Source organism: Solanum lycopersicum, chromosome 1 (genome assembly GCF_036512215.1).
Source record: "Solanum lycopersicum chromosome 1, SLM_r2.1".
NCBI classification, from domain to species: Eukaryota; Viridiplantae; Streptophyta; class Magnoliopsida; order Solanales; family Solanaceae; genus Solanum; species Solanum lycopersicum.
Genome location: NC_090800.1, coordinates 87,058,726 through 87,075,131, shown reverse-complemented (window position 1 = coordinate 87,075,131; position 16,406 = coordinate 87,058,726). Strand labels below are relative to the sequence as shown.

At 26.7% G+C, this 16,406-nt stretch overlaps 1 protein-coding gene across 1 annotated transcript; it reads right to left on the bottom strand.

Moving 5' to 3' along the window:
* Nucleotides 1-13,446: 13,446 nt before the first annotated feature.
* Nucleotides 13,447-15,565, bottom strand: LOC101268231 (transcription factor MYB61). The gene is made up of 3 exons (XM_004230323.4): nucleotides 15,154-15,565; nucleotides 14,864-14,993; nucleotides 13,447-14,769 (listed from the first exon to the last, which is right to left on the bottom strand). The coding sequence occupies exons 1-3, from the start codon at nucleotides 15,284-15,286 to the stop codon at nucleotides 13,752-13,754; spliced, it is 1,281 nt and encodes a 426-aa protein (XP_004230371.1). The 5' UTR covers nucleotides 15,287-15,565; the 3' UTR covers nucleotides 13,447-13,751.
* Nucleotides 15,566-16,406: the final 841 nt, after the last annotated feature.

The following is a 16,406-nucleotide window of genomic DNA, read 5'->3' as shown; positions in this document are numbered from 1 at the left end:
TCATATCATATATTATTACATGTGGGAAGCATCTAATTTTAAAAGTTATTCTTATTTTATTCTTAAACTAAATTAAATATTAATATATAATTAATTTAATATTAAATAATCATATTTAAATACATGGATCTAGACACAGTGGTTCAAATTCTAATTATTTAGATACTAATATAAGGGATAATTATATGATATTATACTAAATACTAAAAATAAGAAGTTGTAAACTCAAACTTTGAAAGACAAAAATATTTCATAGAAAATTGTTAGGAATTACTTTTTTTTTTTGACAAAAATTTCTCTATTCATTCTCTATAATTAGTGTGGTTAAATAGATTAAATTTGTTATCCTTTCATTATAATTAGTATAATTACATGTCTTGAATTATTAGTGAAAACAACTAACCTTTCCTCTCCCTCATGTTTAAGATCTCTAACTTCTAAAAATTAACTTAAACTACGCTTTCATCTTATCCAATAAATTTTTAGCTATATATGTGTATCATGAATTTTTTTTTTTTACCACTTGCCTCTTGTTGATGTAAATCATTAGGCAATTTTCATGTACTTTTGTTATAAATATTAATATTTGTTTGATTCTAATTAGAATGATATTTTGTATCATAATTTTATCTTTACCATTTTGGATTGTTTTTTTCGGTTACCGGAGAAGGTATCATCAAGAACTCTACTCCTAATGTATTTCTTTTTACTATATATTGTTATAATTAAAGTCTTAAGAAGGATATGAATGTTGTATTTGTTCCTTTCTGTTTAATTTTTTTGTATTCTTTATCGATTTATACTTCTTTAATTTAATCTCTATTAAATTATGCATGTTATAAGTATATTTTCATTAGTGCTGAAATTACAAATTTATGACTTTTATATTGGTTTTTAAATATACTTGTATAATTTTTTTTTTTTTATCCTTTCCTTACTGATGTAGTTTCTTTTAAGTAGATACTTACTTGTAGACTTACTATATGGAGCATAATCAGAGATTATTAAGGATAAACCATATAGATATATTCATATTATTAGATGCTATATATATTAATATTATTATGTTTCCATATTCTTGCTTGATGGTCAATGTATAATTCAATTATTATGAATTTTATTTAACGTAAAATATAAATTAGTAAAATTAATATTTTTAAATTTAACATTTTCTATCTAATAATTCAACTTTATAGTAATTGTATGGAACATACGTGCAAAGCACGTTCCGAAAATCTTGACATTTCAAATTTCTCACGCAAATTTTAAAAAAATACAAATGAGTAATTATTCCTTAAAGACAAGAAATTAAAGTAGATTCATGTATCTTTCATCTTCCAATAATAACTTATTTTTACATTCTTCATTCATATTTTAATATATAAAATTTCTTTGTTATTATTGGTTGTACATAGTTTAATCTTCTCAATGATATTTATTTTGTCAATCTTTTCACATCGTTAAATACTCTGTAAAGTGTATCATAAGGTGGGTTTGTCCAATTATTTCATTTGCCTTCTTTGGTTAGATGTTCCCCCAAAAAGAGTCTACTTTGAGTAAATCTATTCCAATATAATTGCTTTAGCTATAAATATTGACCAACACTTTTGTATTATTGCTAAGCTAGGATTTAGTATAATATCTATTTATGAAAATTTTCTGTTGCAATAAAATTCAAATTCAGATATAAGTAGATCTTTGAATGCCTTTGCATATTTGAATTTTGAAATGTGGACATGGACTATGATTTTACTAAATCGGTAAATATTTGATCAGATATTAAATTTTATTATGATTTAAAAAGGAAATGTTGCAGGGATTTGGGAAGAAGATGAAGAAGAAATGGGGATGGGGTAGCATGCGGTGGGGTGGGTAGCATGGATTATTATTTTAAATATTTTTATATATAAGGAAAAAAGATTGAAATGTATTTGAAATAAATTTTATTTTTTAAAGTTTAAAAATTATTTTTTATAATTTTTTGGGGTCCACTTATCACGTGTTATTTTTTCATTAAATATTTTGTCATGTCATCTGGAGTGTATCACACGCACTTTATGACTTAAAAATATTATATAAATATAAACACTACGTAACTATTGTAACAATACCTTACAAGTTATAATGCCAAGAAAACATTTAGGAAAATTATTTATGATGTAGAAGACATTGGTAGTTTATATCTGGTATACCGACAATTCATAAGTCACTTGACTTTATTTTTTATTCCAAAAACTCGAAAATTAACTCAACTTTTATTTTTATTTCAAAAGTTACTTAATTAGTTAATTTTAAATGTTTTAGTCACAAATTAAGTCAACCCTATTCGATTATTTTTCTCATTGAAATTTATTTGTATGAAGTTTTTATTTAAAATCAAATTCTTAAATATAAAATAAAATACCAAACCTCTTTAAAATGTTTACAATTTAAAAAATAATTCATTTAAGCCTCTTTTAAATTTTTTACCGTATGTTTGCAGTTGTTTCCTATTTAAAAAATTGATTACCAGAAAATATTGCGTTTCATTTAAATAAAATTACTTAATAATCAAAATACGCTATTTAGTAGTGTTTTTCATCAAATAAATATTAAAATCAATCGATGACTTTAAATCGTTTAAATGTATATTATTTTATTTTTTAAAATTTGATTTTATGTAAAAATTTCATATGAACAAATTTAGGTGGAAACATAATTAAATAGATTGATTAATTCTTGTAAGTAAAACATTTATAGTTGAGTGACTTTTGAAGTAAAAATCAAAGTTTCGTAAGTAAAACATTTATAGTTGAACGATTTTTTAAAAATAAAAAGCGAGTGATTTTTAGAGTGAAAATAAAAGTTTAGTGACTTTATGTGATAAAACCTCATAGTTGAGTTACCATTGGAGGATATTAACTCTAATAACAATTATACTTTCTTTAGTAAGTTTGTTGTATTTACATGAATTCAAAATTTAGTTTACAATTAGAAATTTAGAATCCAACTTAAGTTCTTATAACCTTCTGTAAATATTAAAATAGTAAAATTTTACATATAAATAGTCATAATTTGGTGACAAATGTATACTAAATGTTAAAGGATTTCCTCCGTGATTTGACGTAAACCTTGAATCGGCTAAACTTTATATATGTACACATTGCTATAGAGGTTAGTGTAGTTAATTTTCAAATTAGTTTTGGTTAAGAATTGAGATGGAACAAAGTTATCATGTTCAAATTAAAGATACATTCAAAATTTCGAACACCACTTATACATATAAAAATGAATTACAACGTTAAAAACTAACAATGTTATAAAATTCTAAAATTAGAACTTATAAATAATAAATATCTCTTTTATTTGGAATTTATATAGGATAACAAGTTAGTGCATCCCTCTTATTTAGAGTTTATATGAGTCTAACATATTCCTTATGTTTTCTTTTAGTTAAAACGATTCAATATTAATAGCAAATCGAGAAAAATTGAACCTATTTTATATTTTTGTATAGAAGAACTTGTAAATTGGTTTATTAGCTTTTGTATAGACTAATTATAGAATGAGCCGAATAGCCTGTATAAATATTTTTTTGAGTTTTTTTTGTATTTTTAATAGAATATAAATATAAATAGGTAGACATTTTTAGAATAAAGTCATGGGTCATTTCTATCAAATAATGTACACTTACTCATTTTTATCGTATTCATCATATTCATGTACACTTTTTCCGGTTTCTTTTGAAATTTTATTTATTTTGTCAAGTTAACATTTTTCTTTTCTTTTATATTTATTGTAAAATTTAATTAAACTTCATCTGTAACCGAAGAATCAAGTCGTGAGTTAAAAAAATAAACAATTTTTTTTATAGAACATGTATAATGAGATAACTTTCTAAAGAAACTTTAGTACACTTAGCTTAAGAGTATGACATTGAAATTAATATAGTTGAGTTAGACGGTTTCAACATGTAAAATCAATGGACATTTTCGTTTGTTTTACCATGTCATATTTGTTTGTATAAAACTATATGCATAGATTCATTTGATTACATATATTTTACAAAATCACGAACTTTGGACACTTGAATGGAAGAAACTTGGGCCAAACGTAAATGGGCTGGACACCAAAGAAAAGGAACATAATTAATAATTTTTTATTTTATGAGTGAACTAGAGGACAATGTGTATACACTCTCATTTTTATCGTATTTAAAAGAGAGAAATTATTTTATTTTAATTTTTTTTCTTAATCCCTATACTTTGACCTTACAAGACACTTAAATTTATATAATATCTTATATTTACACAAAAATTTATGATAAATAACTAATTTGCGAATTTAATTTTAAAATTTTAATATAAGTAAGGAACCCTCATTTCAAAATTAACGTATTATTGTACCCGAATACAGACAAACGAGCAGAACCAAGTTTGGAAGAAAGCCTTCGAATAATCAATAGATGTGAGAGTGATAATATCTCTTAAATGATTGATCTCAATTTCAAGCTTTAAAAATAAACAAGAAAAAAAATCTCTAAAGAAATGCTTTTATAATAATGGATGATTAAAGGAGTAGAAGTGTTTTTTATTAAAAAAAACAAACAAATCCACTAAAATAAAATTCTAAGATTAGTTTTTATAATTTCTATGTATAATAATTAAAAAAAATAATCAGGCGGCTGTGCCTCATGATATGACGGAAATTTTGGAAATAATATGCTTTTTTTGCTGGAAACTGCGATTCCCTTATGAAATGTTGTAATTGATCGCTGACAAACAAATTTCAATTAAACTAAATTGTTTTTTCTTAAACTTGTTTGCTAATAATGCTAGTTGTTCATTATTATCAATTCACTACTTAATCATGCACCTTAATTAACTATTTTTAAAAAAATAAAATATTTGTGGTCCCTACTGAAATCGAATCTCTTTTTATCAAAGTCTTCTCTTACACAGAAGAAGACTTGCATTAAAATCTCTATAACATTACTATAACATTTAAAAGAAAAAAAACATTTAGAAAAAAAAAATATTGTTTTCAGTTTCTTCATAATTAATAAATAATTACTAGTAGACTGGTTTGCTTGATAGTCTCTCCCCACACTTCAATTATGAAATTTCTCTATTAATTTATTCATTAAAACTAATTAGGGGTTTGAGAGGTTTAATAATCTTTGATAAAAAAAATTTACCGTTTATTAATTAAAAAATAAATAAAAATTAAGGGTTTGTGCTTTGTCTAGGCGACAGATGCAAAAGTCTAAATCATAATCGTCATATTAATTAATATTCTTGATGATGGAATTATTTATTATTATTGTCATAATAAGCTTAATATGACGACAAATTAAGCAGTCTGAAATTGTATTCTTAACAAGATTTTAAAATAAATCACGTTTAGCTAAAGTTAAACGGTCCGTGTAGGAATTAATTAGCGTGTGACATATTGATTTGGAAAAGCTTGAGTTTGAAATGATTTGATTTAAAATGAAATAATATGTACTAGCTTAAGCTTAAATTTAAGTTGATTACTTTGTACACAAAATACAATTAATAACTTTTTAGAACCTCTATTTCACATTTCTTAATCAAGTAGAACCCAAAATAAAAGTTTCTCACATCAATCAAAGGACAAATTAACAGTACTTCTGAACATAACAAGCCAAATTCAATTAAGCAAAAGTATTTTTAAAAAAATACAGTTAGATGGCTAATTCTGCATCACTATTGGCGTTAGTTTTTGTATTTTCACATTCACCAAGCGTACGTATTTACGAGTAAAATTATCATTTATTTTTAGTGATAAATAAGAGATATTATAGGTTCTTGTTTATGTGAGAGGATGAGTTCCAAAGTATATTTATACACAACGATAACATATCTAATGTGATCATCTAATAAGAATAGCTGAAGATGACAATATATACGTTAACCTTATCTCTATTTTTTATGAGGTTAAAAAAACTAGTTTAGATACTCTCGCCTCAAAAAAGAAGATTTTAAGCATGTTCCAATCTTATGTTTAAGTTTTAAACACATATATAGGATTCATTCTCATTACATTATGACTTGTTTGGCCATAAATTTGAAAGAACTTTAAAAATAATATTTTTTTTCGTCAAATATATATTTGGCTATCAAAATTATGTAATTTTCCAGAGACTAGTTTCCAAATCCCATGATCTACTTCAAACCTATTTTTTGACCAAGTTATAACCATTGTTTTCTTTTAAAATTTTCAAACTTGCACCAAACTTACATATTCTAGAAAAAAAAAAAGATTAGCTATTACTTTAAATTTGTTTTGCTTGATTTATATAAATTTTTCTTTAAATTTGTAAATCCTTGCCAATATATGAGGTTTTTCATCTCCTACATTAAATAAAATTGGTTTGTAATGCATAACTCTTTTTAGGCTCGTAAACCCTTGCTAATTTATGAGATTTATCATCTCCCTTTGTTGTTATTATTCTTTTTTCACACTAATAAATCTTCTTTAACTAATTTTAATTTAACGAATTATAATAGACATTAATTGATTATAAGCAGTTTCTTTAAAAATATCATGATTATAATTATTTGATAATGTATGATGTAGTTAATCAGTATAAATACATAATAATTCATTATAAACATTATAATGTTGTGTCAAATTTACCTATTTATAATATTACGATTTGTAATAATAATGACAATAAATATTATTCAATCTAGAATAATTATGATCAAACGCTAGCTTTGATTATGCACGAACCAATGATCCATTATTGACTGAGTCGGCACTAGTTGTTTGAGGGTAGATAAAACAGAATAAAAAACATACAGTATGAAGAAGTAAATAGGGGACATGTACGTTTTTCTCTGTAAATAAACAACAAAATATTGTACTAACATCTTTACAGAATCCTTCATAATTGAAGTACTATTGCACTAGTACTTTTTGGCAAATAATACTTTCAACTTTCAACCACAGCCTAATTTTCTGCTGAGGTCCCTACCTAAAATAGAGGTTCAAATTATTGTTTAGATTATTATACAGTTAATTTGATATAAAATTTAAGTTTTATACGAAATTAATCGAATGATACATACCTTAAGTAAATTTTTACAATCAAGTCACTTAAATTGAGAGTAAATCAATTTAAGTGGTATTGTATGAAGTGACAATCTAAAATAAATGACAAAGTAACTTGTTGCTATGATCCATCATAACTTTTAAATCACACTGATAATTTCATTATTTCGCACATGGTGAATACTCAATAGTAGTACTATTTCTTTTCCTTTTCTCGACACAATTATAACTTTTATCCCTCTAGAATCATTAAGTACTTACTCCCTTAGTTAATCCTTTCTTATTCAATATTTTAAAAATAATTTCTTATTATATTTGTAATTTTTAACGTATCAACAAAATGTTGTTTTTATTTTTTCTTCAAATTATTTTTTAAAATTTAAAACTTTTAACATTAATTAATATAAATATTATGAAAATATTTAAGGGAGAAACTTCCAGTTTCATTTGGAGATTGAGGGGCTACACGTTTTCATTGAGAACTCTTTTTTTTTATCATCATTGATTAGTACTTATTAAAAGCAGCAAATGTTGTGTTTTGGATGTCTATTTAATTCCTTCCTAATCATTACTATCATCTTCGTGTCACAATTTCCTTCTCTCAAGTCAAATGACAACAATTTTTTTTGTGTAATATTAACGCTGTATATTTTTTATCATATTAATATATTAAAAATTAAAATTTATAATATTTTTATGTAATTTTTAAATATATATTTTTATTTAAGATATTAAATTTATATAATATAATTTAATTTTAGAAATGAATCAAATTAATTTTTAATAAATATAATATTACAATTGAAAGTGAACCAAGAGTATAACATATTTTATGAGATGACTACTAAATCAAGATGTTCTCTAAACGTAAAAAAAGAAAATATATCTTGAAAATACTTGTATTTTTTATTTATATTTTTAGATTCAAACAAGAAAAGTTATTTGCTTTAAAGAATAATATGTATCTTTTTAAGTGAAGCAAGAAAGTATATAAACATTTGTATGGTACCAATCTAGTTGACTGATCATTTTTACTTTGAATCCCATTATTGACGTGTAACTTCCAAAGCCAAGATATTATCCAGCTGTCTGTTTATTTTATTTCCTCAACCGACAAAAGTTGTAATTTTTATTTTTCACCAACGTATATTTGTCTCTTTCAAGCCAAAGGTATCGTTTGATTTTTGTTTTTACTTTAATATAGAAACATAGTTTTAATAAATTTTTTACACGTTTGATGGGTCAATTTTTTATTTTTTATAAAATTGTAATTTCATAAATAATTTTTGACGTTGATTGTCACTCTCTTTACCATCCACTCGTCCCTGAGTCCCATTCAATTTATGAGTTGCGGAAGGAAAAATATATTTTGTTTTTCATATGTAAAGAAAGTACTTTAGGTGGGGGCGTGATACTTTTTATTTTTATTTTGTTTTGAAATTAGAGAATTCAAAATATATGAGTTGGATTCCCGAAATAAAAGAGATATTTCAATCCCTTATATTGGTACGATTTAACATATCGCTAGAATGTAAACCTGCTTATTTATACAAAAATTTAATAAAAATATTATATATATAAATAAGCAAATCTTATATCTTGATAATATTTTTTTAGAAATGAATAAATTTAAATCTAAGACGAGCAAACTGTGTTTTGTTTTAGGTCGAGTATCTGTTAATGAATCTTATTAGATAGCTTGAGAGGGTCCTGTTGTGTCCCTACGACAACTTAGCCTGGATCCAAGTTAGTGCTACGAGGCTCATCAATACAAAAGACAAACAATGTGTCATTGGGTCAATGTACTGAAAGCTAGTAGGATCACACAACTCAATATGATTCTTGGCATATATATATACTCTTCAAAGAAATATACTAAAAAAAATAATGTTGATAAAAATACCGTAATAGTCTCTCGACACATTACACGTGTATACTTTTGCTATGAGACTTGTTAAATCCGATTTGATTATTATTTGTCCCATATTATAAAATTCAAAATCAATTATTTGCTCATTTATTTATTAATCAGCTTATTGAATTCATTCGTCCAAGTTCATTTCAATTCGTGCACTTTGATATCCCTAATTACAATTTATTTTTATTTTTTAAAAAAAAGAGAAAAATAAGGGGGTCTAATATGTGTTTCACATTTCTTTATCTTTATTGAATTAGAGAGCTAGAAAGTGTCGATTTCATATATCAGAGAAAAAAAATCAAATCATTGCCGACATATGAGATAAATTGATCAACGATTTTAATTTTTATCTCAACAATAAAAATTTAATTTTTCACCGAAATTATTTTCAAAAGGGAAAAAGAGAAGTGGATCCCTTTGTTGTCTAGTCAACCTATGAAGAGCCAATATATGTATTAATTATTAGTGTACTGCAATATTTGCCCACCGCTCTCTTTTTTTTTCCTTCTATTTTGACGGATGCAAATGGAAATTAAGAATGGGCAAAGCATGTCTGCATGCACTTGTGACAATCAGTTTGGTTAAAAATCAAAATAAATAACTTAATTACGTACAACGTCAATGGGGAGGAATGTCTGCACTTGTGATAGTCAGTTTGGTAATTAAATGGAGAAAAGGACTGATTTAACTTATATAAATCAAAGTTATTCAAGACAAGATAAAGAGTAACTTCCGTATGAATGAGTTGAGAAAAACAAAACTAAGATGATTAACGTCTGTGAAAGAAAAAAAAAATATATATATATTTAAGTGAATAAGTGTTAGAGGTTGACTATATAGAATCGATATAAACAAAATTAGAAATAGATCGAAGAATTCTTTGAACTATGAACATGATTCATTCGTAGTTTATTGATCGTCAGCGCGTCACCCTATCTAAGGATACATAGTTAAACTAAAAATCTATCAAACACAATATTTCTATTTTTGTGATAATAGTACACCTGAAATATTATTGTTATTAATGCATATAACATAAATGTATTTAATTTATATTATCAGTGTAATTCATTAATCTATTAAAACAGATTTTCAAGACACTCATTCTACTAACTATGTGCAGTGATCTTTTATATAGTTATATTTTAAAAGTTAAAACTTAGGACATTTTGATAAAGAAAAAAGAGAATGACAGTTGTGAAAGTTGGTGGAAACAATTTTCTACTCTTCTACTTTTTCACACTTTGTCCCTCTAATTATTTCCATTAAGACATTGATCATAACAATCTTTTCTAGTTGTACAACAATTTGTTACTCTTAACCAAACATATACTAATAAAATAGAACTGTTTTTCTTGTGGATTGAGTTAACTTTTTTTACTTCTAAAACAATTGCTCCTCAACACCCAACAAGTTAATTCTTTAGTAATAAAGGTTCTTTTTAATACACTATAAAATCATATTATTTTTTTAAAAAAAAATATATAGCTATAGTATGTTCCTTTCCAATAAAATTCTAATCTAAAAAATATTACGTACTAAAGTACTACATTGAACATTCTTTTATCACCTTTATTATCATTTGTCACAGTCCCCAATTATCACCTTCATCATTGTTTTCCATTTTTCTTCTTATTAGTCAACATATGGTTCTTATTCCTTTATCTTTTTATGTCTCCCTTCTTTTACTTTTTTCTTTTAAGTTCTTGAAAAAAAATAAATCATTAATAATTGCTTAGGGCAATCACACCAGAAGAATACGAATTCTGTAAAATTTAATAATTTTGATTTATATTTTGTACATGTATTGAGACTTTATTAAATAAACCTACATATTGGTATACTGTAAATTCAATATCATAAAATAAATAAAATCTTAAATTCGTCTGTCTCTCACCGATCCTGTTTAATGCTGATAAATTATTTTAAGATGTCAATTCCTTTATTTTTGTTCTGTTCTGTGTAGAAGAAAGAATGTAGGTCCAAGAAAAAAACTCAATAATTAGGTTCACATGCATTCAAAGTGACCTCCCAATTAATATACTACTTCATAGACAATACTTTCTAGTTTCTACGTAATTAAATTATTTTAACAAAAATAAAATAAACCAGGGCCAGCTAGAAGAAAAAATATATTCAATTAATATTAAGATTATGTATAATTTTTCGTTGGGTGCACGTGGGAAGGAGACTCTGGTTATAGGGCCTACCATACATGTTCATGTGGTTCATTCATATATATATATCTGGATGGGCCTCTCTTTTTTGATTCTTTTAATATCCTTAAGCTATTCATCATTGAAAATTATTTTTTTCATCAGCAAATTATTGGAGTATTTGTTTCTATACGTAAAGATAACTTGTCAGTTTCTTACGTACAGATATTAGATGACTAGATTGTACATGAATATTATTATGTAAAATATGAGAATAAAGATAAATTTGTTCGTCTCAATTTAAGTGTCTTAAATTTAAAATCATGTGAGTTAAAGGTTGGTTATACATATCATTAATTGATGATCACAAAGTTTAAGAATTTTTATTTATTTTTTTAAATCTTAATATTCAGTAAAACTAAGACACTTAAATTAGAACGGATGAGATATGAAAAAGTTGATGGAGGGACCGTTTGTTGATCAGTACATGTAATGAGAAGACTTTAATTCATGGAGTTTTATGGTGATAGTGAAGGTTGAATATGAAAGATAGATATTGCTTGCTCACATGCAAACTAGGCCCATTTGCTATAAGTGAAAATTGGGACTTGTAATGGGGAAAAAAATAACTTGATAGAAGTAAGGTATATAGCTATCTTTTTTCAGTAGAAGCAAATGGTGTCTCTTTAGAAAATTTCACTTAATAAGGAGGTTTTTTCCTCTCTTATACTGTTTTCTACTCTAGCATATCTTTTATGTTGTAAGAAAGATATGATTTTTTTTTCTTTTTACTCTATTTATCAGTTTTGAGTCTTTGATTTATCTGATTCTATCATAGGTGTGGGACCCTCTGATTTCTTTCTCCTATTCCCAAAAATAGATAAAGTTAAGTTACCATAGAGGATGTATTATTAGTGTCCATATTCTTCAAATTGCATTTTATTTGTGGCTTTCCAAGTCATTAAGCAATTAGATGGATATCTTTCACCTCCCAAAGATATGAGTTGGAAATTTTGTTGATTCTCTTGGTGATTCTCACTAGTGCTTGAACCTCAAGTATTATATCATATATAACACATTGAAATTATGTTTTCCATTACACTACTTTAATCCTTTTTATTTGACTAAATAGCTATAGTGTTTAAACTCGTGAAATTTATCACCATTTTTCCTTTCCTTTTTTTTTTGGGGGGAAAGTACAACTATGTTTTTATAATGGGATGTCTGGACATGGAATTTAGAAAATATACAAGTTTTGTTACATGTTAAATGTACTCTTAGAAAATTTGCCATGACATTTTTATGGCTATTAACAGTTAGTTAATTAGGATAAAATCAAATTTAAAAAAATCTGAATATAAAAATATGTTCATCCTTTTAAAATATATAAAAGAGTGAAGATACTTTTTCTTTTTTATCTTTTGTTACATAGATGTAGGCCGGGGAAGGAAAAAACATGGAAGGAGATTACAAAGTGAGAAATCGAACCCTCAATGACAAAGAGAAAGTTTAAGTAATTGGTACTAAAATCACAGGAGATTTTTTAGTTTTTCACGCGGTATACGGTACTCACATTGGGGTCCGACAACATTTAAATTCGTGCCGGAATAACCTATATTGGGATTAAAACACTCTCTCACAAAGATTATTCCTCACCTCAGAGAGCTTTGAACACCACAGATCTAATTAAAGAGAAATGAATATTTATAACTCTATCACGATCCTTGATCGATTAAAATAAGTGACGAAAAAATAATTAAGGAGTGTGGAATTGACTTTGAAGAGTGTTAAAAGTAAAAACTATCTCCATCCGTAGGAGACAAGGATAGACACCCATTTAGGCTATATATCTTAGCTGATAGTCGCTTTCTGCAAAGGATTCTTTTTTGTTTAGGGGTCCGTTTGGATGATGGGCTTAATAAAAATAGCTTTAAAAAAATACTTTTAAAAGTGCTGAAACTTATTTTTAAAATAAGCAGTTATGCGTTTGGATAAAAGTGCTGAAGTTGTTATGTCAAACGTGAAAAGGAAAAAATGGAAGAAAGAAATGTTAGGGTTATATGAGTAATTTGGAGATTGTACAAAAATAGTAAGCACAAAAAGATAAAAATGTGGTCAACTTAAAACAGCTTATAAGCTAAAAAAAAAAGCACCCCTACCCCAGCTTTTAACTTTTGGCTTAAAATAAATTTTTTTTAGCTTAAAATAAGCTTTGCCAAACAGCTAAATAAATCAAAAACCAGCTTTTAAGCTGAACCAAACAGGCTCTAAATAGGAATACATAAGTGGCTACAACGGTAAAAACTAGAAAAGTGATAAAACTTTTTGATTGAATGCTTAATCAACAAACCAAAATTACAACCTGTAAATAAAAAGATCTACAAACCACAAAAGCAAAAGAAAAGAAAAAGTACATATACTATCATATACCATCCACAAAAGGAGGATGATCCAATATTTTTATCATCAAAGTGTTTTTTAGACAAAGGAAGGAAATATGTGTAAGACCTATTTACAGATTAAGAAAAATAAAACGAAAACTCTATAGCACACACCTGTAGGAAATTAAGTAACACCATCCATCATAATAAGTGAGATAATTAGCCATTGAAAATCGGCTAAGAAAATTGTCCGTAAACGGCTGGAAGCCTTTGGAAATTGTTGTTACTGTATAATTCTGCAGTCTGTAGAGAAGAAGTCTGCGGCGTTTGATTCTGAAGCCATGAACCTTGGGTCATAAATTGTGTCTTTGATTTTGTTTCCCCGTCGTACAATTCATGATGCGAAGGAATTTGATGTTGATGATGAGTGTCGATTGTGTTATTGTTAACACCTAGTGAAAACGGTGTTTGTAAATATTCAGACCATTTGATTTCTTCCCTCTCCGATTTTCCCGTACAGTCTGCTGCTGCAGTTGCGCCCGCTGATCCCCAAGCGAAAGCGGCTGCAGCATTGTTATCGAAGAATGAACAGTTACTTTGTAATTCGATACTGTTACTAGTACCATTACTATTGTTGCTGCCATTGCTGCTGATCGTACACGCTTCCCAATTCTGAAACTTGTTGATATTAAAATTACGCGCCAACGGCGATATGGTAGTACTGAGAATCGAATTCGACATAGTAGAAAAAGTAGCATTTGTCAAAGTGCTACAATTGAACTGATGATCAGATATAATATTGTCAGCAGCAGATGAAGAAGAGGTTTTGGTATTGAAGAGAATATTCGTGTTGGGAGAATAATTGTGAAAAGAGAGATAATTAGACAAATCAGGAGACTTGCAATTGGTGGTGAAAAATTCATGAGTTGGTGGGGCAATATTATTTGGCTCATGAATAAGTGGATAACGCTCCAAAGTATTTATCATTGAAGATACGGCCGGCTTAATTGGTTTTTCTGTTGAAAATCCATTCTCAACAAAATTGAATTCATTATTTGAACTTTCTGAAACTTTGTCATTGTTCTTAGTGTTACTGTTTGCCGACGCTTTCTCTTCGTTCTCTAGTTCGGAAAGTGGCTTGTGTGTATTAGGATCAATTCCTCTTTGCCTAAGCTTTTTCTTAATTGAAGAGTTCCACAGATTCTTTATCTCGTTATCTGTTCTTCCAGGTAATCTAGCTGCAATTTGCGACCACCTGACAAGTACACACACAAAAAAAAAGTTTAATAAGTATTGTCATTATGGAATGAATCAAATTATACTGTTTTGGTGATGGATAAATGTATTACTTGTTCCCAAGAACTGCATGAAGTTCAATGATCAAATTTTCTTCATCCTGTGAGAATGTTCCTCTTTTCAAATCAGGCCTCAAGTAGTTAATCCACCTCAGTCTACAACTTTTTCCACACCTCTGGAGACCTGTCACCATTGAAAATAAATAAAATCATAAAAACAAAATTAAAATAACAACAATTATGTCTCAATTCAAGCAAGTTAATGTCGACTATAAAATATATTATTTTTTTCAATTTGATCATGCAATTTTTGCGAAATATTATTTGTTGTAGTGATAGTGGACCTGCTAGTTTAGGGACAGAGCTCCAACAGCCATGACCAAATTTAGTAATATGCTTTATAAGTTTCTCATCTTCTTCAGGAGACCAAAGGCCTTTCCTTAACTTCTGTTTGTAGCAACAAGAATGCCTCCCCATGTGATACTTGCAATGCTGGAAAACCAAAAAAAAAAACAAAAAGGGCAAAGTTTGTGATTTTTTTAAAGTTGAATATGTTAAGTGAAGCTTGTTGATTATATTATTTTTCTCTTGCTAAGATGCAAAGAAAAGAGAGAGAGAGAGAAAAAGAAAGATGTAAGGAAGGAGAGTGGAAGCTGTGGAAAATGAAATGGATAGGAGGTTGGAGGAGACTTATAAAGAAGGTCGTATTCAGCAGATGATTCCATTTTTGAGGTTTATTTGTTCAATAATACTCTCATCGTTTCAAATTATGTGATACTATTTAAATTGATATTAAAAAAATTGAAGCACAATAGATTATTAGATATTTTATTTATAAAAATAAAGATTTCTCAGATAAAAAATAATAATATTCAACAAATCGCAAACATCTATATACCTATATATTATTATTAGTACTTTAATATAGGTTAAAAAAATTTAATTATGTAATCTTTTAACATTAGGATGTGATTTTTATAAGATAAATTGAGAAGAAAGTATGTGATATAAAATTTAATGGCATGAGTTTTTTTTCTTATTCCTTGTATATTTTATTCCCTTTAAAATCCCATTTTACCTATGCTACATTTGAAATTAGGAAATGGAGCTCCAATATTCTGACATGCATTTGTCCTATCAAAGGGTTATGAGAAATTAATGAGTTTGACAGCACTTGTGTGGGTCACCAAGACAGATATTTATTTCATGGCCACAATATGATTTTAGCAATAACTATTACTCGAAAAGATTTGTAGAAATTCAACTAAAATTTGAGACAAGTTGTAATTTAAATGAACTTGTTTAAGATAAGAAATTTATTGAGTTTGATATTGTGGGTTCAAATAAACTATTCCATTTTTAAAGTTCAAGAAAAACTTAATGAATTCAAATATATTTTTAATAATAATTATTTTTAGAGATAATAATCATTTCAATAGATTATATATCTTAAAATATAAATTAGAATAAAATCATCAAAAATCTCTTTTAATTATTGTTTTGTTAGCAAACATGTATATCAAAATATGATTAATAATTTGTGACGGAAAAAGTATTGATTTTGAATTAATTTAATTTTAAAGATTCCAAAGCATTA